Source organism: Apteryx rowi, unplaced genomic scaffold (assembly GCF_003343035.1).
Source record: "Apteryx rowi isolate R43461 unplaced genomic scaffold, aptRow1 scaffold_39, whole genome shotgun sequence".
Classification (NCBI taxonomy): domain Eukaryota; kingdom Metazoa; phylum Chordata; class Aves; order Apterygiformes; family Apterygidae; genus Apteryx; species Apteryx rowi.
In genome coordinates this window covers 507,226-533,844 of record NW_020450418.1, presented here as the reverse complement: position 1 = coordinate 533,844, position 26,619 = coordinate 507,226, and the positions used below count along the sequence as shown (strand labels likewise).

The 26,619-nt window shown below is 37.9% G+C and overlaps 1 protein-coding gene across 1 annotated transcript in view; it reads left to right on the top strand.

Annotated features, from left to right (window-relative positions):
* The first annotated feature begins 7,103 nt into the window (after nucleotides 1-7,103).
* LOC112970317 (serine/threonine-protein kinase TNNI3K) overlaps nucleotides 7,104-26,619 on the top strand; it is a 109,625-nt gene continuing 90,109 nt past the window's right edge. Inside the window, exons 1-6 of the mRNA XM_026074573.1 lie at nucleotides 7,104-7,184; nucleotides 9,214-9,328; nucleotides 9,979-10,087; nucleotides 16,027-16,112; nucleotides 17,940-18,037; nucleotides 21,345-21,455. Coding sequence (XP_025930358.1) covers nucleotides 9,289-9,328; nucleotides 9,979-10,087; nucleotides 16,027-16,112; nucleotides 17,940-18,037; nucleotides 21,345-21,455 — 444 coding nt within the window. The 5' untranslated portion in view covers nucleotides 7,104-7,184; nucleotides 9,214-9,288. The remainder of the gene's footprint in view (nucleotides 7,185-9,213; nucleotides 9,329-9,978; nucleotides 10,088-16,026; nucleotides 16,113-17,939; nucleotides 18,038-21,344; nucleotides 21,456-26,619) is intronic.

Genomic DNA, 26,619 nt, shown 5'->3' with positions numbered 1-26,619 from the left:
AACAAAGCAGTAGATTTGAGAACATTATGGTCAAAGACCGAAATGCATAAAGACAAAGTAAAAGTAGCCATAGAATGTGGAGCATGAAATTGTTTTATGTATCATCATATTTACATAATCTTTATCCATCTATTGTTAGATTATACAAAACATTTTGGGAAAACCAAATGTTTGACATAGGCTTTGCATCTGCGATTRGAGACCAAACTTTGCTCTGAAAAGGCTTCCCTGATGATTGATTTATTGCTGGAAAGGCTTTCTGAATGTGCAGTAACAGTAAAATGAAGCTGCATTCTTTTAGCATGTTTACTCACTTTAACTGCTGCAATCACATTTATTCTAAATTCCTCAAATACCATCTACTGATACCAAGTTTCATCAGTGAAAGCAATCTGAGTATAAATAGAAAACAGATATTCTTTTGACACATGAGTAAGAGTGGGGAAAACTATGAGAAGTATACTAAACAGCTTTTGGAAAGTGTTGAGGTAGACTTGCTGGAGTAGCAGTCGCTATGGTCTTGGAAGGAGTTGCTCCAAGAAGCAGCACTTTGTTAAGGAAGGAATGGTATCCTGGTCAGTCTTCAAACTACCGTGCCCGGCACCCGGGTCAGCAGGCTGCCACGGGCTGCATCGGCCCACCAAGAAGTGAACAAGGAAAGGAGGATTTCCTAGAAGCTATACAAGAGAAAACATAGTCTGCCACAAATTATATGAACATGAAGGTGCTGCCTGTTTGCTGCCTTTCTCTGTGCTACCCACATTTCAGAGACAGTACAATTTTATTGAGCCAGAGGGCGTCTCTTAAAGCAACTTGTGGAGAGTTAAGAGTTAATCCTCTTTTTTCTTTTGTATTCTGATAATCTACATGATTTCCTCTCTCACCGCTGGTTTGTTTTCAATGCAAAATTTTCATCAGTGACAAGAGAAGAGAATTGTCCCCAACAGGGGTTTTATGTTTGGTAGAACTGTTAAGTCAGGGTTCTATTAGCACCATTTAGCTATAAATCAGAGCATTTTTGCTGGCCTGATGCTAGGACACAAAAGGCAGATGACGTTATACTGCTGAATGAATACGTCTTCTTGCTGAATGACATTCACAAACTAGGGTCTATGTTTTTTCCCTACCGTGAAAACTTGTTTTTCAAAATTATATGTGTAAATTGAAGACAATGTCCTTTTTAAACTACTTCTTTTTTGGAGCTCTCTTCATTTCAGTTTAATACTCTTTCATAGATGGGACCTCAGGGTGGGAGGGAGATAAAAGCCCAATCTGTTTATAAAATATACCCTAGAGAGAAGAAAAACCTCAAATAAATTGATTAAATATGCACTTTAGCATATTTCAAGGCAAGCTGTGGACATACATAAGTTGAAAATTTGCCTTAACATGTTTGTCCACCTTTAGTTGAGATAAAGAATTTAAAATTTGTTTTAAGCATATCCTTAGGATAAATGAAGTTTTTATCTGTTTATTGTTCTTAAGCCTTTGATTACTACTACTGAGTATAAGTACTAAGTGCTTTTTATGGCAGATTAAAATCGCAATGATTGCACACCCAATTTTAGAGTTTTAATTCTTCTAGTGGAGCTTTTTTAGCCACACTGTAATACTCACGACAGCCACAGGCAATGAGGTGACTTTGGCTACATAGGTTCCCATAGACATGTGAACCTATCCATTTTCTGCACTTTCCATCTAATTATAGGGCAGCGGGCATGTGTTTTGACATACAGAGTTAAGCCAAGGCTGAATATAAAGGGATAAGAAATAATGCACGGATGCACCTGAGATTGTAGCTCTTTGATCATTATATACTAGAGAGGCAATGGGAGTCAGCTTCATATTAATCTGCTACCAGCAGATTACCACTCCCAGGCCAAAAGGGACAGGGTGAAAGCTGTGCTTCTCTCATAGTTCCTCCCCTGGGATGCTCCTGGGCTGCGTCTCTTGCCATAGACCAGTCAGACGTGGCCCGGCTGCAGCTGAGACGGGCAAGAGACAAGTAACTGCTGGCAGCCCAGCAGGAACTACTACCCCTGCAGACATGCTAGCCATTACAGTTGTTCTTTAACATAGCTCCTGTCAAAATGGTAAGAGTTACTATGAAACTATAAAAGTTATACAAAAATTCTGATATTTTGACATACCATGTTAGCCAATCTGATAGGGTGGCAATCCCTCAACCTGGATAGCCTGCGTGTCTGGCCGTAACGGCAGTTGGCACTATCGTCCTAAGTGTTGTGAGGGTGATGGGAGCTTTTTGGTGTCTACATAGAAGCCTGGAACTTGCAAACAGTAAATGCTTGTAAAGAACCCAAAGATTACACTATTCACAGATAACTACTGGAAAGCTCAGTTGTGTCTTTCTCACTGAGGATGATAATACTTTCACTTTGCTTAGTCCTGTTGTCAAGGAACTGAAGGAAGAAAACTTATACAACTGTTATTTTCTGCAAATATTTGCAGAAAGCATCCTTGGGTCCACAGTCCTACTATAGACCAATACACAAAAGAGCTGGATGTCAACATACCTCAAAACGTGAATTTTTTCCAATGCATGATCTTTTGTTACTCTGTGCAGTTTGTAGTCATTCCCAAAATAAAGCTATTGTTTAAATAATGTCTGCATTTAAACACATGAAGTGTCTGCTCAAACACTGCTTGTGTCTTCATCTTCATTCACAGCTCTTAGAATATGTGACTGGCTTGAACAGCTTGTGGCTAAACACTTCAGTCAGGAGGTAGAAATATTTTCTTAACCTTTTAAATAAAGACCTAAGATATCTTCTTTTGAAAACCAGTGAAGCATATAATTCCCAGTCTCATTTAACAGTTCTCAGCAGTATGTCAGTGAATTGTCCTGAGAGGAAATAAAACGTTTACATCTTGAGGCAGGAAACTTAAAAAAAGCAAATCTGTTTTAATGAAATAGGTGTAGATTTGATTTACTAGGTAAGAAACATGAGACTGCTTCAAATCTTTATGGCACTCCATGCTTTCTTTCTACACTAAATACTTTTGCCTAGAATTTAGAAAGCAAATTTTGGTCAATATTAGCCATAACTAATGTCAAGAGGGTCTTTATGAATTTATTCCACAGATGTTGAAACACCTGGATTTGTAATGTGGACCATGCCATAGAGAATGTTAGTGCAAGAAGATTGGTAATGGTAGTATTTCCAGTCCAGGCAAACATCTGTCCATGGCTGGTAGCATTTAAAAATTGAAATATGCATCCATTGCCATTTCATGACTTTTGTTGAAAGGCTTTGGTAGACATGAGGCATATTTTTCTGTAGGCCTCTTTGTGAATTTTAAATGCTGAAACACGGCTTTACCCTGTCAAGCTACAGCAAGTAGCTAGTTTTGTTGATTTTGCTGTATCAGCTTTAGAATAAAATCTGAAAACCTGGAATGAATTTCCTGTTAGATTAAAGTCATTGAGAATTTTGCTTTCGATTTAAGCAGGAGCCAGGTTTTTGCCGCTGTCAAGCATGCTGATGCAGAAAGGTTTCTAGAGCTTTAATCCCTGAAACAAAGAACAACAGTCGCAGAGCTCTTGTTGACTATCTTGACAGCAAGTCTGCATACAGCTGCCAGATCTTTGCTAATTTACTGGAGCTTGTGCGGTTGGTTAATTCCTGTTCGGCATTAGATGAGCAGAAGCTCAGTAGGCAAAGAAAGCTTRGGAGCTGTAGAACACAGAAGTGGCAAGGAGGAAGTTTCGTTTATAGTTGATGTAATGTCATTTCTGAGTTAACAATATTTCTGTAAAGGGAAGGAGAGAGAGAAAGGAGCTGACAGATGAGCCAGTATTTGTGCGTATGCTTGATGACACATTTGAGAAATAATTTCTTTATTTAGGTATGAGATAATTTTTTGCTGTATGTGTTACAGCTATTTATGTAGTGTGCATGTTTTTAGCTACAAAAAATTCTAGCCTTTCCAACAAGGACTATCTTACAGTGTGATCTAATCTCACTAAAACCAAAAGGACTTCAGACTGGAAACTTCCTCAATATAATAATGTTTGGCATACACAATATGTGTATTTCTATTTTATTCATATTGCATTTTACAACCTTTAGCTAATCTCTCATTTTCACAATCCATTGCTGAGGTAGATGACAATAATTGTCTCTTGTTACCAGCTGGGATATTGTGTCCCATGGCAATTGAGGGACTTGTGCAAGGCGACATAGTAAAATTTATCAGCAAGATTTATCAGAATTCAGGGGTTGCTGGTTTCTAGTATCAGACTCTGACAACAAGACCATCATGGCATCCCAGTCCATGATTTTCCTCCAGTCTAAGTAATAAAGGATGCAGTGCTGAAAATGACAGGACTTTCTAAGAACAGATGCTGTCTACTGAAATTTGGAGTTCCCTAGATGGATGCAGTATTTGTATGGGCCTCTAGATCATTGACTGGCTTACGTCCCTCCTGAAATGCAACTCAGGCTGGTACAGTCTCAAAGCCAAGCTGAATGTTTAATGATTTTATTTATGTCAGCTTTCTTTATTTAATTAGTTTTGCTGTGTAGTGCAATAATAGGGCTCATAATGAACATCATCTTAATGATTTCCCTGAATGCTTTGAAAGCATGCTATAATGAACAGAGATTTAGCCATACTATATRTATTATACTATGAAATTTGAGAGAGGAGGATTATTTTGGTAACCTTATAGGCAGGAAATTGAAATCTGAGAAATTGGGCACTTAAAAAAGAACACAAGGGAAGGCAGCAGAGATAAAAAAAWTAGCAGCTGAAAGATACATGTGCCAGAAGGGTTTGGGGAACTGACAAAAGAAGGAAAGTTCCAAAAATCATGTGGTCTCAAAAGAAATGTTCTTGACTTGGAAAGCGAGTTTATCTGTAATGGAGCTCAGTGGTTCCATCCTCTTCTTGTTCCTAAACCTCTAATGCAACAGCTTCACTTTCTCCTCTCTGTGTTCACAGAGCAGTAGATGGCATGTGGAAGATTAATCCCTGTGCAAATGCCACTGTAATATTGTGATAACAAAAATAGCAGTACTATTTTCTGTACAGTTCTTTAAATCCACTGCCACAGAGAAGCCATTGTAAACACCTGTTTCATTATACGGGCTATAGAGTCGCTTGTACTTTATTTTCATAATAATGTGTTTTATTTTAAAGCCTTTTCATTTTCTGTGACACATCTGAATGTTACCAGAATTATATTGAAATAGATAGCAGCAACTTACAGCTTCTCCAAATAAATGATAGATATGGATATGTTCTTTGAGTGAAAAGGAATTAATTTGAAATAAAGATCTTTTCAAAAGACTTAATCCTGCAAAGCCTCCCTGAGCAGGACATTTACAAACAGAAATGGGAAAAGAATTTTGCACACGGTACTCTTAAAAGATTGGACATGACAGCTGCACAGACCAAACATAAAAGAAAACAGGCCTAAAACTTCTAAAAAATTAATCAAAGAATTGTGTACAGCTCAGTGTGCTGTAAACATTACATCTGAGGACTCCGCTCACTGAAAAACATTGCTCTTGGCTTTTTAGTTCTAATTGTATAGATGTTAATTAGAACCGGCCTAATGCAGCAGTCAGTTCAGTTATCCCTTTTTTGTTTGTTTGCCAACTGCCTGCAAGCAGTCTCTGTGATTACTACTAATTTTTGGTCTTTTTTCCCCCTAGTTTCAATTATTCAGCAATCACTTCTCACAGCCTATGATGTGTATGTTGCAAGAAGTGACATGATAGCTTTTCGGAGCTGTGATATTGGTGGATGAACCAGTTATGTTAACTTTGCTATTTGACCATTTTTCCTCCCTTGCTGTGGTTTCCAGTGAAAAGACCGTCTTCCCTGACTATCTGTATGAATGAATCTTCACCTATCCAAATGTTTGCAGACAGTGAATAAATAACGCTATAGAAAGCGATGAATTCTTTTCAGACTATTTTAATAACTTAGATGCTACTAGAATATAAATAATATGCAAGTGATTTGCAGCTTTAAAGACAAAATTTTATCTGTACCTCATCATGATAATTAAAYGCTATTATATTATAATGCACTTTCAGTACAGTAGTGAATAAAAAATTTCTTGGACTTCAGAGTCTGCCCTGTGCTTCCATTTCTATCGTATTTAGCTTGGTCTGGATGGAAAAAAGGATCTTTTTTCAGGCCTTTTTTCAGGCCAGAACCTATATTGGCAGCGCCAGATTTTTTTCCCTGGTATTTCCCTCCCTGTTGTATGTCATGATCCTGCACCTTACTTCTTTCTGCAAGTGGTGCCACAGCAGGTCTGRAAATGGGGCAGACCTGCTTCAGCCTTGCAGGCCCTTGCTTTTTACCTAAACCGACACATTTGCGGTGCGGATTGCGCTTTGCACGGAGCCTGCAGCGCTTCCCCGGCGCTCCCCTCGCYGCGCCTGCCCGGCGCCTCCGGTGTCTGCGCCGCCGCCCGAGCGAGGATGAGCCCTGCGRGTGCGCGGAGTGGTGCGGAAATTAAGGACTTGGGCCACAAGCTGCTTCCTGCTGTGTTCAGGCGCCTGGAGGGGGGAGGGCCACGTTTTTATGATCCTGACCGTAGAGGTTTCGTCTCTGAATCTCAAAGGCTTTTACCAAATGGTCGTTATTCTTGCTCTTTGCGAAAACTGGAGTGCTTTTGCCCAAAGCATGTGGCGCAACAGTAGCGAAGTGGAAAATAAAATCTGTATTCCCTGACTTCGAACGCTGCGTTCAGCCCGCGCCCTTTCCTGGGTGGATCCCGGACGGGAGGAGCCTTCCCGGGCCCCTCGCCCCGCGCGGGTCTSCACCGCCGTGAGGGCAGCTTTGACAGCCAGCGTCCGCCAAGAGCGGCCGGCGGGAACGAGGAAGGAGCTGCGCCCGGAGCGCCTCAGAAGTAATAGCGCCGAGTTCAGCGAGAGCTGGAGCAAAGGCGAGCGAGTAACGCGGGGGTTTGCCTCGCAGGGGCGCCGCGTTGCCGTGGCGGCGGGACGGCTGTGGAGACGCARGGCGGGGCAGAGAGCTGGAGGCGCCTGGCAGCTTCYGGCGGCTTCCAGCAGCTTCCGGCGGCTTCCAGCAGCTTCCRGYGGCTTCCAGCGGCTTCCAGTGCAGGCCTTTCCTCTCAGCRCGGCTCCATGACAGCATGGTTGTGGAAGAAAAGGCAGTTCCACCTCATCTGATAATCCAAGGTAAAAATCTTAGTAAGRCTAACACCCTCCTGCATGAACGGAGCAAAAACCAAAATGTTCAGGAAGGTACGTTAATATAAAAATACGACATTCATTCGTTATTCACCAGCTCCCCGACTCGGCTCGGGCGGCCGGGGAGATGTGCGCTGAGGAGCGTGCGTCCTGGCGGCCTTTTGCTGCGGCGCTCTTGAGCGGGGAGGAGAGGCGGCCAGGCGCACCCCGGCTGCGCGTTAGAAATTTGAGAAAAACGGGCCACATTAAGCTAATGAAAGTAATGGGGGAACAGACACCCATTATGGGGCTATATTTATAGCTCTCCTAGTTGCTCGGCAACTAGATGTGGAGTATCAGTTAAGAGGCTGATGCCTTTTTGCAAATATTTGGTTGCATGTCGCAGGGTATGTTGTCAAAGCAGTTCAGAGTCTCCTGAAACGCATCCTTGGTTTTATGTGCAAATCACTGCAAATAAATGGACGCGCTCATGCTGTGTCAGGAACTATCATGGGAGTGCTAGTTTGTTTACACTGGGATGCAGCGTGTTGAAGATTTTATATACGTATATTTTATGTACTTATCTTCTTGCCCGAAATCCTTGTCTGAGAAAACCAAGAACTTAATACAGCTGCCAAGGTCAATCAACACACTTTATAAATAAATAAATAAATGCATATTCAGGTATATGTATATCAAGYAATTAAAAAAGCAGTAAAAGAAGAAAAAGTGTACACACATACAGAAACCAGCATGAATACCGTAGTGGTTGGGGAAAACAAGTGTAAAATGAGTCCGTATGATAGAACACAAGGGGAGATGGTATGAAAGAGGTAGAAAACAGAGGTGCAGATCAGTGCTAACCAGATTACAGAGGAGATACAGTTTATGCAAGTGAAAAGTGATATTATTTGTCTATTAACCTCTTGGTCTCTATTTTTTATAGTGCTCTGGAGAGAACCAATCTTTTCTCAGGGTTCTTAAACAGAGATTCTTAGAGGAATGCATCCATGCACACAATCTGTATTGACTGCATATATAGGTACATACAGATGACAGTTTGCTCTGTCCAACCTAGCTAGATCTTGGGTTTTTTGCAGCTTTACTGTGTCATTGGGTCCAAGCTAAAATGCTAAGAGACAGAATGAATTAGGTTGAGCACAATGGTTATTGATGCATCCATACAGATGGCTGATACACAGCTGTCTTGTGCATGATCTGCTTGGGGTATAAACAAAGCAGCCTGAACTTGTTCCTTTCTGCAGAAATTCTATCTAGGGCAGGAAAAGCAGCAGAACAAACTCAGGAGTCCCCCTCATTCTTCTCAACTGTGAAAGAGATGCCCAGTGTTCTCCAGGTTACTTCCTTCATTAGCAACCTGATGGAAGTTTTAGCCAGTGGAGCTGCTGCTGCTGCTGCCTGTTGGTTTGAGGGAATGAATGTCTTCTGTGATGGTTCTGTATCTAAGGACAGAAGAATAAAAACTAAACATACTGAATTCCTGACAGCAAACTCATTTTCTAGTCTAACTCAGTGAGACTTCATTGGCATAACAACATGTACAAATACCACCACAATGTAAGAAGCCTGTATTTTCTGACACAACACAGCTTATACATCACAATTAAAATAACCCAGATGTTCCAAAGTCATCCCGTATGTTAAAATACATCTTAATGTTATGCACTGAGGTCATCACTGGCCTCTATAAACTGGGGACCCTCACCGCTCTTTGGGGATCCTGACCATATTCTTGGGTCTCAGCTTCATAAATTAATTTTTCTCTAGAAGATTGGTAGCAAGCTGCCAAATCACCTGCTTCTCACCAGTTTTAGGTATTCAACAGATGAAAGAAAGTATTTCTGTTGGAATATTTGCAATTTATTCTGACAATAAATTTTTAAACAAACTGATTAGGTACCTTTATTATTTTACACTTGACAGCACACACTGTTTTGCCCTGTGTCATTGTTGCATGACATTCCATTTGGCACAGAGTTTATTTTTAGCCAGAGACTATCAAAGTATTTTTCAGTAGGACTGTCGCTGCTCTTGAACAAGGAATCATATTACTGCAAGAACTTTGCTGAAACAAAGAAGATACGTTGAACAAATGGGAAATTATAAATCCAGACCAACCCAAACTTGCACGGGTAATTAATGTTGCTTTTTTAAATACAATATACCATACATCCATCAACAAGCAGCAAATGATGTCTTAGCAAGTAACTCAGTGCTAATTTGCTCTATAGTTCAAGGATAAGGTATTTTATTGTTCTTGGTTTACATGAGCAATGGCTTAACCCAAATCAAATGCAGAGTCTGTGAAAGAAGACAAAATGCTAATAAATTAAATTTCGCGGTACTATCACATAAGATCATATTAACTTATTTTATCAAGTTGATTTAACTCACATTTCATTAGAAAATCCTTAAAGCTAGATCTTTTCTATGCTGTGTGTCTATGCTGACAGGTTTTAGGAAATAAGAACTAACAAAGGCAACTTATGGTTTAAGTTTTTTGTTATTCACATTAAAATATTTCTGATAAAGTTCTGATAAGGTCTATGAGATCAGTATATGTGTATCTATATTGGTTGCAGCAAGAACTGTTTAATAGCTTTAATATCATTTTAACTAAACATTCATACCTTAACAGAAAAATACTGTATTGAAATAGTGTATAATTGGATGTTTAAAAATCAAGTCCTTAGTTCCTTGTTACTGAGACATTTTGATTTGAGTTCTTGTTTTTTATGTTTTAAAGTGTATTATCAATCAGTGGGGGGTTTTTTGTTGTTAGATGAATGGAAGAAGAAAGTTAGTGAATCATACGCTATAATCATAGAACGATTAGAAGATGACCTGCAGATCAAAGAAAAGGAGCTGGCAGAACTAAAGCATGTTTTCAGGTAAAATATTCTTGAAACCTATGTATGAATGTATTTTAAATTAGTATTTGCTRTTAAACAGTATTTTCAGTGTCAGGTGTTTTCTTATGGAAGGAGTTTCRCACGTATGGAATGCCTGTTCTTTAATGTCTATTTTTGGGAATGTGTCCTTATAGTTCTGGGCCAGAGTCCCACAGCATAGTACCATAATTAGTGGCTGTTAATTACTAGTGCCAACATTTTATAACAAATGTATATAGTTTTGTAAATGAATTAGCTTTAATGAGATGTCTGATTTTGCTGTGTACTTTCCGTTTGTGCTAAGCCAAATTGGTGGTATAAATTATTYATCATGCTCACTTTCAGGTAGCATAATTACCACTGTTTGAACCTGTTAACTGAAAAACTACGTTGGGCTTGATTCTGCAATATGCTGACCACTGGCTCTGATCCAGTCAGGTACTTCAGCACCTGCCTAATTTTAACCCCGTTTAGAAGTAAAGTTAATTATCTTAACAAACTAGAGCAAGCGTGCTCATCATCTTAAGATGAGCAAGACCGTTGAGGTATATGGTGAAGTGTTTAATTCCTGAATTAGGCATTAGAAAAAAGAAACAATTAACTTTAAGGTTAGCTGACCTTTAGCAGTTCAGCTTATCTGTCTGTCTTACCACCTTATGTAAGTCTCTTTAAAATGTCAGRCAAACCCTTTTTCTTAGACAAAAAGCACTGCTTTTCTCCACCAAAGCGGATGTGAGTTAATGATACTGATTACATTGCACTGGAAAGATTTTTTTAAGTTTTAGTCAGAACTGAGGAATCAGCCAATGGTTTCAGTTCTGAAACTTRTCTTCATCCACAAGTAATCAAATCAGTCAGATTTTGTGAGAATCTAGAATCCTAATCTTGCCTATGTAAAAAATTAATCTTGACTATATAAAAATGTTTTCAACAGTACCAGTGGCTTTTTTCTGAAGACTTCTAATCTCTGARACACCAGAAAAAATAATATTTTTTTCTCACTATTAAACAAATCAATTCATCAGAAGAAGTTAGGACTGAGAAACTGGACTGAGAAACTGTTGWAGGCTAAGGAGAAGATGGTAATTTAACGGCTGGAAAGGAAATAGGTAGCTGTTAAGTCCCTGCCCTGAAAGATGTGCAACATCAGTAAAACAAAGGAGACAAAGTCTAGCGGAAGGAAAGAGTGTCATAATCCCCATTTTACACTTAAGGAATGCATGCACAGGTCAATGGGTCAATAGTCCCGTAGTAGAGAAAAAAATCAGTTATAATAGTGGGAAGTGAACCTATAACTAGCGTGGCACCTGTGATTTCTTTATCTTGGATAAAAGTTGTCCTTAGATTACTGTGTATCTCTGAGTTGTTAGAGTGATGTTTTACCAAAAAGACCATCCTACAAATAAAGAGTCATAATTTGATTTCCCCAGAAATGCAATTATGTCTTCAGAAAGGAATTAGGAGGACACCTAGATAAAACTGGGCCTTGAGTGTAGTCTTATGAGCCACAATTTTCATTTTCRATAAGGATCACAGGTTTTAACATATAAAACCTACCTTGCAATCTTTTGCTACCAAAACATTAAATTTTTTCCAGTGTTTAAGAATTCAAGTATTATTAAAATTGAATATCACTAAGAGAAAGCCAAACTGAAACTTTTTTTTTTTCATTTTTCGAACTGAGAGAAGAAGAATATTTAAACATATAGCTAAAGGATTCTTGGCCACACATTAAAAGCTAGGAATATGAATCTTGACTGTAATATAAAATTGAAGCAAGAGAAATGACTTTACAATGTGATAATAATTTCTAATTTTGAAACTTTCAAAATTTGTCTTTCAAACAAAGCAAACCACAATGCAGACACTACAGTGTATCAATATGTGCAGTCTAGGCATCCATACATACCCAACATTTTAAAACAAACGACAAGTTAACTAAAAGGACTTGTTTCCCAGACCTTGGAATTTATCTTTCCTGCAATTGCCCCTGAAGGAAAACCTGAAGAATAGATGAGTTTTATAGCACTATCATTAATCACAGTACGCTGGAGAAGAGTTGCATGGTGCTAAAACATATATGACGAAGAGATTTTATTTTACTGAGCAAAACATCTTCCCGCTTAGTAAAGTGGAAGTGGTAAATGAAGGGCCATCACCAAAGAAAAGTAAATATGACTATAATGTGTGGAAAAAATGTTCCATACCAGAGCAGTTTACATTTAGGAAATAAAAAAACAAGTTTCCTTAACATGATACCTGTCATCTAAGGAATGCGTATGAAAATCTAGACTGCTGTAAGAATAAATCACACTGACGCACACAACTTTGGAGAAATAAGTCCAATTTTTACGTTTATAATTAAACGTAATGCTCTGCTTTTATCAGGCCCATGTCCTTTTCAAATCATCCACTGTTCTTAATGCAATGAACTGAATACTATAAAAATCTCCGTATTGATTACAGGCAGTCAGGAGTTTCCATCAGAAGAGCTAGCTTTTGTGAGAAAGAAAAGCCGAAACTTCCCACAGAGAAAATACTTACTTTTAAAATATTAAATATTAAATTTCAATTTGRGTTGATCCAAACCACAAAATTTACTTTGAGTATGAATCGTTAATTGATTGACTTACCCCAGCACAAAACTTCATCTGGCTGTAACTCACAGCCCCGTTCTCTTCTGTGGGCTGACGTTCCTGGAGGAGCACTTCTCTTGCCCTGCAGAACTGGCTTGCTTCATTCCGCCCTTTCTCTAAGTAATTGCAGTCATGTAGCCGCATGCTTCAGCACTGAGGAGATCCAGTCCTGGAGCCTGGCCTACCATATAAGAAAARCAACCGGGGCCCAAACTACAGCTTCCATGGGGTAATGTGTCATTTTGCAATTTAATAGCTCTCAAACCACTTCRGTAAATGGGAAAAGGAACTTTCAACTTCCAGAAGTTAAAATGCCTTCTTTCAGTTAAAAAAAAAAGAAAATGTTTCAACATTTCCAAATTAATAGTCAAATTTCGTGAAAAATAGTGTGAAAACACAGATTTTATTCCTGGTTTAGGATGATAACACATACTGAACCAGCAGAATTTCTTTTAGAACAGAAATTTTTCAGTTTTGCTGAGAGAAACAAGGGAAGGAAACCAAATAAAAGAAAAAAAACAGCCTATGAGAAACTGGAATAATTCATTACTATCAACCAGGAGAACAGAAGCAAAGGTCTCTGGCTTTGTCTGCATTTTAATTTTTATTTACAAAATAAATTTTTAAAATATTTATTGAAAGAAATGGCCTCAGTGTCACCTTGCTTAATAGTGGTCAACTAGGTATGGGGGATTTTGCATAGATTTATGTTTTTAAAGGAGAGAGAAGTATTAAAGCCTTGTTTGGAATGGTAAGCATGTTAAATATGTTTAATAGTGCTACTTGATCAGGATGGATTTATATATATATACAAATCTAAGTGTTCTGCTAAACCGGAATGTCTGATCACAGCTATACTGAATGGAGAAAAACAAACTTCTGTTGACAGACTGAAGTCTGCAATCTCCACAAGAAATATTGTAAATTTCTGTATTTAGTTAAGTTTCAAAAAAATGTAATTTCTTAGAAAGTTTGTARTAGCAGTAACAAGTCAATTTGTGCTAAAAGAAAACAGAGGGACTTAGCAACAAGAGCTAAAATGTTCAAGCAGGGTAATTATTTAGCTATCTGTAACTGTCTGTTTTCCAAGGAAAGTTATAGTGCATGTTTAGACAGGACTTTATAACTGGAGATGGGTGCAGCTCTAATTATAGAGAGATTATTGGTTTCCCATAATATGACGGTCGTTTAGCATGTGAAATAAAGATGTCCAGTCACATTCTCTGCAATCTTWTACAAAGATACTGTTCATGTTTATTTGTAACTCTGGAGGCATCTTTAGTTTATTATCCATTCTCTTTATTGCCAGTATTTCTAGCTTTATTTTAATGATGAATTTGGTTTTGGAGCTTGACATGTGCTGCATGGAAAAGAAGAACAGAACTTAATGAATTCTAAAACTGCAAAGACTGCAACATTTTTATGTATGCTCTCCATTTTCTGCTAAAAAAGAACCGAGCATCAAACACAAATGCTGAATGTCATTTTTAATGAGTCAGAACTGGTATTCATCCCATTTAAAGGGGATATTATTAGAAATATATTAATAATAATTACTTCATTTTAATTATTCACTTCATCCTTGTGTGCCCTAGAAAGCACCATAAAATCATTAAGCTATATAAAAATATAACAGAGCATATCAAAAATGTGGAAGAAAATTAAACATTAAATTGAGCTTCATGTCGTCRGTGTCACAATGCTTAAGTGACATTTAGTTGTCAGAGAGTTTTATGTGCAAACATGCCTTACCTTGGTAGGACATGGGCAAAAACTGTAATATTTTAATTGTCTATATCAAAACCAGAAACATTTCACTAGAAGTTAATGGGAAGTCAAAATGAGGATCTATAAATAGTTTTAAAWTTCTATTTTAATATATCACATTCCAGCACAATAAACCAAAGCTGAAAACCAGAGCTATAAAATCACACTTGTCWCCTGAACATTATGGGGTCCATATTCCTTCTGATGCATGAAAGTAATTCTAACTGTCATTAATGCATCTTCTGAGAAAAGAAATTCTCTGAGATACCTATCTCTATGGGACTTCTCCTCTGCTTAGATTCAGCCCTCCTTCTTCTGCCYTCTTAGGTCTGACACTCACAGATCTTCGGACTTAGTATTCCATTAGAGCTGCAAATCCTAAACCAGAAATGTAATGTTTGGAAAGGCCACTTCATTCATTAAAATGCTTTAGAAACATTTTTCCTTGAATCATTGCCAAGTTATTTCTTTGGTTACCTTCCTTCCAGTTTTCTTGGTGAATGGTGAAGTGTCCAACCCAAAGTTGTGTCATGTAGACTTCTCTCAAGTTTGAAATCTGATGGTGTCCAGATTCCCAAACAAGCACACTATTTGGCTTTCCTGATGGCTTCCTCCTGAGAAGCAGTCCAAGGGAAGACTTGGATGTCCCAGTGCAGGAGGCTTTAAAGGAGCATGTCTGAAAACACCAAAAGTTTCCAAAACAAATGTCCCTCCTCCTGCTCTAGAGTTTCTGATTCAGAGGARGAGTGAAGTTGGCATGAAACCAGATCTTAAATGCTGATAATTTGTGTACAGTAGCAATTTTGGGATTCAGTGACCTCCACTCAATACTAAAATCATAAAATTATAATATATTCAATGCCGAAAGGGGAAAGCCCATGTATAATTCTTGAGAAAGTCAGAGCTACATGTGTAAGATTTAAAGAGGCAAGAAAGACTAGGAGTGTATATGCTTCCTTACTGTTTCCATATACATGCTTTAATGGAATGATCATATATACTGTTTCTATGACCTCATTTGGGGAACATAAACTTACTTGCTGAAAGGCTTATCCTTTTTCTGGGTATTCTTTTGACAGCTTAGTCATTGTTCACCTCTAGTTCTGTGCATATAACATGTTGGTCATTTTAGAATGAATACATAGATTATTCTAATTTTTTCCATTAATTTTGCATCAAGAAAGAAATCATTTTGTGTCCAGATTATTTACTTTTCTAAGGAATCTTTCTTCTCTTTTTTATTCTGTTTTTATTAATTTAGCTGATTTTGGCATGTATATACTGTGACTGAATAGCAGGATTATTCAGAAAAGAATATGAGTTAGGCTCTGATTTAATTTACTGAAAAATAAATTGGATTAATCCATTGATATCAGTAAAATATTTCTAGATTTACAGGAGGAAAGCAGAGGTCCGAATTTAGTCCTGTGTCTCCAAAAAAATTACACAGAGATTTCTCTTTTAAAATTTTTCCAAATGAATGAAAATATGCCGAAGAATGAAAGCTGTAATCATCTGTAAAATCTCTTTTTTCAGCTCTGATGAAGCCTTCTGCAAAGTCAATTTAAATTACCGCACAGAAAACGGGCTCTCTCTTCTTCATCTATGTTGCATATGTGGGGGTAAGTATCTGAAATCTGATGTTCTCTAAACCTGTTATTTACATGGTTAGTGATTTATTCTGTCTAATAACTGTCAGGAACATTATATTTTTAATCTATTTCTTTCTTTGCGTTGTCCTTGTTGACAGTTGGATAAGCATCTATAGGCATTTCTCTAAACTCTGTTGCCAACGTGGTTGAATCCAGTTACACTGAACTCCATTATAACTGATTCTTCCATCCAGGAAAAGTTTTGGTAGATAATGCGATATGTTTTAATTGCAGGTGTTCAGCTAATCCAAAATTCCTTGCTATATGTATGTGTTAATATATGTTAATCATTAATGTTAATCATACTCATTCTATAGCACTTCTCTACATTTCTGTATTCTGTACATGGTAATGACTCCAAGATAGGGAGCRAGTTTTAACAAAATTTTGCCATACATAAAACATTTATTTTTCTAATATAATGAAAATGTCTATATTCTATTTCATGGTGCTTTAAAGAAGAATAAGTCAAATGCACTAATGAAAAATATCAGCTGGYAGGGTTTTTGCAGACAGCAAATCACAGTATCCAAGAAAATAGTGTAAAACAACTTCTGGGATTTTCATAAAAACATGTTAATGGTAGAATATTTCACTCTGATCTGCACTGCTGTCATCTTATCCAGATAGTGAGTCATTAGTGCATGCACACATTTTGCACTTGGTCTACATGCACACATTTTGCACTTGGTCTACAACAGTCAACAGAAATTGGCTGAGAGAAGCAGAGTGTTTTACCCTGTAGTTTCAGATCTACAAAATACTTAAGAATAATATGTATAAATGCCTTGCTGAATATTAGTCCAGATCCTATAATCAGGGAGGACCTGATCCTGCACTGTTGAAAATCATTCAGATCTTTACTCTTAATTTAAGAGAGTGCAGGATCGTATCCAAAGATGACATCAGTGGTTGGTAGCGTTAGAGCAATTGGTGGGTTTGCTGAGAGGAAGTTTAAGAAAACATATGATGTGAATTAATTGCGTCCTATAAGTGAACACTTCAAGGAGGGAGAGAAGATAATAGACCCACTATTGTACTTATTTACTGTCCTAAGTATTTGGAAGGCAGCTACAATTTTTGAGATCATCACAGTGCATAAGAAAGGTAGCAAAGCTGCTTGTCCATACTGAGATTCATCAGTGTCCCTAGAAAGTACTGTTCCTGTAATAATGTTGTGTAGAGCAGGAGAGCAGTGCTTCAGCTCTCGAAAGGACAAATGAGTTAGATAAGTGTCTGAGAAACCAGAGATTGTTAGATCTTCCTCTAGTTTAGGGAATTCTTTGCAATACAGTCCGGATGTTAAAAGAGGAGATTGTTTCTTTAGAAGTTCAACTGTCTCTAACAAATCCTTCTTATTAAGGTGTGAACAAACAGTGAGTAAATACATGGCCAGATCTAYTCTCCCAGTGAATGAGGAGACAGTCCGTAATGCTCACTGATCTAGGATGCAGGGTCCCATTTTGAGGATGTTTGGATATTTCTTATGACTTGCCTCAGCTCAGCAGAGCAGTTACCCGTGTGTCTTCGCTTTCAAGCTCACCCAAAGGCTTCTTCGTGCTAGCTATGCAATTCTAAATCTCTGTAATGCAAGAAGTTACAAGGAAAAGAAGTCAATGCATTTGGAATAGCGTAATTGAGAATAAAAGTGTTGAGATGTGATCTTAGCTACAAGAAGCCCACATATTTGTGGTTACTTTCAAAGTGTTTAACTCTTATGGGAAGCTCTTTTCTCATTTACTTCATTTGCATGCCCTTTTCTGTAAATGACTTTGATATACAATTTTTATTCTAAAGGTAACAAATCACATATTAGAACACTTATGCTAAAAGGACTGCGCCCATCCAGGTTGACAAGGAATGGATTTACAGCTCTGCACTTGGCAGCTTATAAGGTAAATTACTATTAAAGGAAACTGATGAAAAGAAATCAGAACTCAGGAGTTTTAGTTGACTGAACTCTCTAGCTGCTACTTCTAGTGAAGATATCTGTAATATTTACAGTGCATAGGAAAATGACTCTAAAGAGCCCATGCACAGGAAATCAGCATGTGCTTTTACACTGTCATCCCTGAAGATATGATACGACTTTACAAATATTGATTAAATCATGTGACGCAACTCAAGATAGAGGAGTATTCTTTTTATTATTATAGCTATTAATAGAAATAATCTCAAGTCTCAAAGGACTTTATTTTACAATTTCTCTCTTTTTTGCCTTTTTTTCTTCTTCAAGTTTTACATTCAGCTGCAACATTAATTTTCCTCACTATTGTATTTATTTATTAAGACCCAACCAGTATCAAGGATATAATGGCATATAATGGCCTATAATTATCCTGTAAAGCTCTCATGGTAGCTAACATTCTGATCTGTTGTAGGCTCAGCACTGATAGAAGGTTAGGTTAGACAGAAGGTTGGAGCTGATAGAAGGTTAGCTGGGTTAGCACCTATGTCGTGCCTCAGCRCCCTCATGATCACAGTGATATTTCTCACCCTGTGTCATGAGAGGATACTGATATGGTAGATGGTCTTGAAACCAAATAACCAATTCCAGACACAGCAAGAATCATCAGAGCCACAGTCATTCTCCTCTAAAAGAAGAGGGGATGGTTTGCCTTCTGTTTGGTGTAATAATCAGATAGTTAGAAGATGTGTCCAGGGAGAAGACAACCAGTGTCTCTTGTGGAGAAAATTCAAATTCATATTGCCAGTCAGCAAGCTGTGGCTGTCCTGGAGTGAGAGTGTATTCATCTTTCCCATTGAAATRAACTGGAGGGTCATTAGGTCAAGGTGAGTGAAAGGAAAGTGTAGCATCAGCTGGATAATGACAGTATTCCCTGGGACATATGACATGCAGTTGTGAGTATTGTTTGTTTGAGAAAGGCACCAAACCCTAGATGGCCAATGTAGCAATGTTTTAGCTATGGTAAAGGGGGGTAGAAGTGGAAAGAAAGGAGAGGATGCAAGCAGCAGCTTTTGTAATTTGGTCTGAAGGTGGGATGAAAGAAATACTCCTATTTCCAAAGTTTGTTATGGACCGACTAAGGCATTTCCCTGCTCAAGATGCTAGATGTCATGAATCCCAGGATTAGATATCTAAACTTGTCCCAGGTATGTGTAGAGAGCTGAACAAGAAGCAGGCTGAAGTCTCTGTCATGGAGCCAGATACCTAAAAGTTATGATACTGTGGTTTGCAATGCCTTATGCTCTGCAACTCCCTGGCTTAACTTGCTATACTTTCAACGTAAGCTACCTTTTCTCTCCTAATTATGGTAAGAGGAGCACTTCCTAATTCTTGCATTGTTTCCTGTAATTCTTATGCTAGTTTAATTTTACAACCACTGATAACAATTTCAGTTAGCTAGGCAAGCTATACAATAATAATAATCAAATCTTATGCTTCAAGGGATGAAGTGATGGTTTACAGCAATCATAAAAGAAACTTTCCSCCATGTGCAATGTTGCATAATTGGCCAACTGGCTTAGAAAAATTTTCTGCATTTGTTTAATGTCAGTTTCAGTGAATGGCTCACATTTAATGATTCTGTTGAAAATTCTGGCCTTTATTTAACAGGACTTTATAAACRAATTTCTAGGCTGTTTTCATTAATTAGGAATAAAGTTTTTTGCTATGAAATCTTCTTTTGTCTGTTTTCCCTGTGCACTGTAAAGTCAGAAAAGCTCTTGCATATACCTAGGCAAAAAAAAAAAATCAGCAACTTATTTAATCACTCAAGTCATGTGATATAATATCCTATATCCTTGTTAGGTTGCACAAAGCTATACAAACCAGTATGAATTTTTAGTCTAAAATATAATGCAATATAACATTTCTCTTACCAGTGAAATTTTAAGGTTTAAGATTTGCCATTAGTCACTCAATGACAACTTCTCTAAGTGAAATATAAAGCAGCATAGAGATACCTCAGAAACAAAATGCTGTGCATAATGAGAAGAGACAACTTTTGGGGAAACTTGTTGACTTTTTCTGGTCTGTAATCTAAATATTTTATGAGGTTTAATCACTGTAAAACAGAACTAGACTGAAGTACTATTTGGAACAGAATACTTCAAGAAACTCCGAACTCGGGCTATCTTCCCTGGCTGGATAAAATATCCAGTCCATTATGCCACCAACTACCATGCCTCAAGGCCTAAAACTGTTTGATAATAAGAGGAATATAAAGTTGTAATTGCTAATATCTCCTCGAAACAGGAAAACCCTTTCAGTCTGAACTGTCATGCTTTCACAGACATACTTTCACGGCTTCTTCTCTGGCATTGATTCATTTCTGGTCAGCACTGCTTCCGTATCTACTTCCAAGGGGCAGAGAACTATGAGAAAGGTTGGAGCTTTAGGATCTCTTTTGCCCCTATGTTGTGTGCATTTCTGCTCAGCAAACGGTGAATATGAATTGGAGAAGGTTCATCTCTGGGCTGGCTGATGATTGAAGGCAGATCCATAAGAAGTGAAAATTGTGAGAGCTCCAGTTGGTGCAGTTAGAACAAACGATGGTGAGAAAGATGGCCTGACTTCTCCTGTTAGTTCTGCCACTGCTCCCAGACAAATGTTTTCTCTTTTCCACACTTAATTTCGCTACTATTTGTAAAGGAGAGTTTATTGACAGTTGTATTGGCTGGGCATCGTGACTCTTAATGTATTTTCTCAAATTAATTTTTATTACTATAATTTGATGATATCCATTGCTGGTGTTATACCCAAAAAAAGTGATAGCAACTTCTGTGCATGACAGCAAAGAAGTAAAATAATATGAAAAATAAGCTCACAGATCAGAATTTAGCTTACATCCTGTGTATTTATCCAGGGAAGTTCCAGTGCCTTCTATGTTTGACAGTATTTGTTTTGACATTTAAGCAGTTTGTATGAGCACTTAATAATGGTTCAGAGACTGAGTAATCTTTAAAGATACCATAAAATCAGGAAGAGTGACCATTTTAGAAAGCTACAGGCTTCAATATAGCTAAAGAGAGTCTTCTGGTGCCCAAGACAAGCTTCCCCTTGACTCCTTCCCTTGCACTCTTGTGTTCCTGGTGTCATGAACATGTAATCCCTTTTCTTGAGTAGCAACAGTATAGTAGCTGGGGAGGACTGGACCTTTGTGGCTCTGTTTGGCTCCCTCCCTGCAGTTGTTAGAGCTGTGTCCCCAAAATAACATGGTTTATATCCATGCCTTTTAGGATAATGCAGAACTCTTAACAGCACTGCTGCATGGTGGAGCCGACATTCAGCAAGTCGGGTATGGAGCTCTGACAGCCCTTCACATTGCTACAATAGCAGGTCACCATGAGGTATGCTTCTCTTCTTCTGTATAGAAAATGATGTGAGCGCTAATGTTCGTCACGTCGTTTTATTTTAGATTGATACTAATCAACACAAAACTCATCATTTGTTTAGCATAGCTAAACTTTATTTATTGTTTTTTGTACCTTTTGGGAAAGCCATATCTGTGCATATGTTTTTACACTGAATGAACATGTACAGAGGGTCTAGGTCTGTTTGTACATATCTTTACATAATTATCTTTAAGGTCTTAATAATAAACAACATTGCTCTCTAAATGTCAAAAGTGTTAACTAATAGATACATGATGAAACGTGCTCACCCATACATGTCAGGACTCTTTCCTGAAGCTGAATATGTYGAGAGGCTTCCAAATATGGACCTGCTTCTCTGAGTATAAAGGAACCCCATACATTTTATTCCATCTTATAGATCTCAGAGGCTCAGCTTCACAGCTCTGTGGTTTTTACTTCGGGAGGGGACAGAGGTTCTCAGTTTAGAGCTATGTGACACTTCATATTAGTGCAGAGAAAACTATTGTCAGGGTAAGTCCTTTGTAGTGTGAATCTCAAATATCCACATTGATAGATCTTGTATGGATTGGAGATTCCCATCTCCATTTTTTTCCTAAAAAGTGTTTCTCCTGGGGAGTGGAGGAAGGGAGGGATGAGATTCCATAGAATGCTGTAATCCTTGTCTAAACATGCTGTTAGTTATGAATCTGTTTTTCTAGCATTTAGCACCTCAGTTCAGTCATTTCACACATCATCTCATTTCTGTCACCCTGGCAACAGCTCACTCASTGTATTTTTTTTAATTTTTTTAATCTCTTGAAGTATTTAATACTGGATGTGCAAAATTACCTTGATAATGAAGGGTTTATGACTGTAAACACTCATGAATGCAGGTACTTCACTTTTTAGCTCCTTTGGGCCCATTAAGCAAACAAAGATTTTGTCCTCTGCTTGGGTAAAAGCTTTGGCTTATGCAGAGAGATAAAGTAATTTATGGAGACAGAAACATTAGATTCCTTTAAGGAGAGATAATTGGCAAGGAATGCAAGAATAAATAAGTACAAAGAAAGAAATACAGATGATATTAATAACAGCATTTAAGCCATGAATTCATTTGTGCATCTTACATAGACTCAAAAAATCACTTCAAATATAAGAGTTTGGCTGGATGACTGGTACAAAATGTGTGTGCAGTTTTGGACAGAAGAGAGGAAACACAGCAAGAAAGAACTCCCAAGTTACAGTGGTCACTGAGCTTATTGATGGAAACAAAGCTATATAATCTGCTACATTTTCAGTCAGTCAGCACATACATGCGCACACGCACACACACAATTTACTACACATATGAATACAGAAACTTTTACATAGCTATATACTGAAAGAGAGAAGAGAAATTTATTTTCAAATAATCAGTTTTGTTGGGGAAATGATCACTCTTTAGAAACTTTCTGTACTACCTTAAAGAAATCTACCGACATTTAAGTACTTGGGCTGAGAAACTATAAGGCCAGCTGCTGATGTTCAGCTGAGGAAAGATGGTACTTCTTCACTTATGGCAGTTTAGTTTTTCTGTCTTTATCTTACTGCTTCTGTTTAGTCTGAGGAAATTATCAGCTCTTTGGATTAGTAACAATATGCTAGACTTTCTATTGTATTTAGGCTCTCAAAGATGCAGGTAGATCCCTACTGGAATTTGCAGTCAATATTTTAACTTCTAATGAAATTAATTACATATTTGCACTACTTTGAAACCTCTGAAAATTGCATCAGGTGCCCTTTGCAACTTTTTGCACTTAATACCTTTGAGAATTTCACCTTATGTGTTAACTGTACATATACGTAGAGAGAGACAGTAAATCACAGGCCTGAAGGCTCTTTRTRGTTTATGGAAACTGATGTAAATAAYGGTATCAACAGTGAAGTAGTCAGCGGGAGATTAAAGCTGCACTTTTCAAACCCAGGACAGCTCGCACTCCAGCACATTTGCAAGTGCAARTAAGAACTGTATATCCTATTAAATTTTCTACAACAGCACATGCTGTTTTCCACAGCAGCTTCCCTACAAAAGCCTGCCTAATGGAATGATGAGAGCAAAACAGGCAGAGATTTAGTGGGAAAACAGTTTTAGCACTAGTTAGTATAATGAGCATGGGCTAAGTCACATGATGGGGAGAGGTGGTTTCAATGTAAAAGTTTCTCCCACTTCTAATGGAGAAGTACATCATGCTGTTTCAYCCTCCTAAGGGCTATACTTTGTTTGCTGTGGACATTTCCCAGGTTTGTGGGCCAGCAGGGAGCGCTGAGGATACTGGAGAATCTTAGCTTTACGTTACAGCCTTCAAACTGGTTTCAAAATGAGAGTAACTTCAAAAGATGTTTGCACTTCTTGGTTAATACAGGATGCATAAAGATACAATTGGCAATAACCTTGCATTGCCTCCAGAGTCTGTGTGTGGGATAAAYTGAAAGAAGGTTAAAACAATTTACAGGTGGTCACACCAAAGAACTCAATTAAAAAGCTGTTAGTCTTCAGTGTTTAAGCCAGCAGCTCCAACAGTGATCAGGGGACRAATCAATTTGCAGCATCTGTTTAAGTCTGTGAGTGAGGAAGCACATTAACAGAGCAAGCTGACAATTTATATTTTGAAGTTTGGCTTTTCAGGTGGAAGGACTAGGCTCCTCTGTGTGTCTGAGCACAAGCAAAGCTGAGAGTGGGAGGGGATGTGGGTGTTYGCTTTGTAGCGTTATATCCCTGAGCTCACAAGGCATCATGTCATTCCCTTCATTAATCAGGTGCACATCCAGTTCTTCTTATTCACTCAAAAGAAATCTTTCCTTAGCTATCTTGGCACTAAAAAACAGATATGAAACCACTGTATCTAATTGTTCTGTTCAAGAATTGTAACGGAGATGTTAACAGGAATCTTAGCTCTTTAATGATCTCTATATCTTTTATGGAGTATGTATTCAGTGTTTTCTGTGTGGACTGTGTATCATTTGGTAATGATCTTCTGTACGAAATTACGTTTTACCTGGAGGAGGCATCACATTGTTAACAAAATTGGATATACTCATTAATGGAGTTACAAGACTACAAATTAATACTATAGAATGTGTTACTATTTATATAGATAATATTTTCTGATTTTGTAGTAGGGGTTTCTTCCTTATACCCAATACTTGTTAATTTAGTTTGTTTATTGGAATAAATTTGGTAGCTTGTTATTTCCTAAAAGAGCTATTCAGAATAAGTGCCTTGGCAGGTGAGCTTTTTTAGATTCYGTTACCTGTTGTATTTGTAGTGTATTGCACTGAGATCTGCTAGTGTGAATACTGTGTGTCTATTCTTGGCCAACCTGACTGTATGGGATTTTGATAGAGGTTAAGGATCATATTTTGTTAAACAGCCCTGTAAACAGCTCTTTTTTCAAAGACCTGGGTGAATAGAGCTGCTTAGATATCTGCCTGAAGCAMTGTCCTTGCGCTGCCAGCCCTGATGAGCACCTGACCACTGAGTTTAAGTATTGTGATGCCCAAGAAAAGGTATATAGATCCCCTTCATATTTCTTATTAAAGGTGGTCATTGCAAATTCTTCAGTAAATAGTCTTTGCACTCTAATGTATAGAATTTTTATTAATAATGATATAGAAGAAGCTACCTGTGCCATACCTATGCATAATTGGGAGAGTGTCATTAATCTGCTGAACCTCTGGACTTAATAGCTGTCCAGAGCTGCTGTGGTTGATTTATCACCCAGCGATGTTTGAGTTTTGGACTGAAGCAAGCACTCTCTTAATTGAGATTTTGGACTTACTAGGGTTCRCTTTTGGGAGTTTTGTTAAAAGAAATTAAACTATAAACTGTGCACACAATATTTAATGATATATAAGAACTGTGTGGTACTGTATTGCATACTGTCTTCTGGGAAGTACATGTTGATCTAATTCACCCCATCTTAGGGGACTGTGTTGCCTTTGCTTTCATGGAAGTCCCTTTCATTATGAACTTGCTGTGTACAGGAGTACATCCTTCTTAGTAGCATTCTCTGGTAGAGAGCTCACCAGTAAGTAAATAGTGCACTTCCAAGGGCAGAAGGCAAGAAAGTCAACTTTAAGTAAATATTATTTCAGGTATTTAAAGGGAGTAATCTGTGTTTTCAGCTGTAAAGCAAATGCTATATCAGATCATGGGTGACTTACTGAGTACTCTTTCTGTTTCTGAAAGACAAAAATGAAAAAAATAGCAAAAATTGTTTTCATATTTGGTAATTAATCAAAAGTAAACAAGAGGCAAATGTTTCTGGAGATAATGAACACATGTCTGTATTTACGGAAAACTGCACAAGATCACTTGAAGCAATCTGCCTTGTTCACAGCATCACTTCTTGGAGAGAGTCCTGCAGATTGCTTTCTCTGCAGTAGATGACTAGCTCTGAGTTGCAGAGGTTTTCAGAGAACAGTGTCCCCTGAGCCATTCTCTCCCTCTTTCCCTCTCCCAGCTAAGGATCGTGAGGGTATAAAACAAGGGTGAACCTGTGAACCTTCAGTTCCTGTCTAAGATTCAGAAACTCAGGTCAGCAATTGTCCTCAATAATTTCTTCATTGATTTCTTTATTTTCCTGCCCTTTCAAATAATTTTTTATTTTGAGCTGGTGAGTTGGATGTTGGTACAGATTTCTATAGTTATTAAAAACCAGAAGGCCACTGTAACTTCTGGGCAAGCTGCAGGAATGGGATCTCAGCATGATGTATGCAGAAGGCTCTAAAGCATGCAAATGAAATGTTGACTGTGTCCATTAAGGGATATTTTGCTCTGGACTTCAATGATGCCATTGTGTTTATTTTGCAGTCTCTTTATTTGACCCTGAAAAGTGAGGACAATTTGGCAAATGTGTAATAAAACTGCTGCTTACAGTAGTTACCATTATAAGCAAAACAACAGGTTATGAGATTATGAGATACCCAGCTCTGTTCCTCATATGTGAGGTGGATTGAGATGAGAAAAGTTATGTTGTGAGCTATAGAAGCATATCTTCTCTGTACAGTGGCTATGTCTCTGACACATCTCCACTGATTTTTGTCATTTGACAGTGACAGGTTCTGGTCCACCATTAGCATCAGACTGTGCTTCATTTCAAACATTATTTCCCTCTAC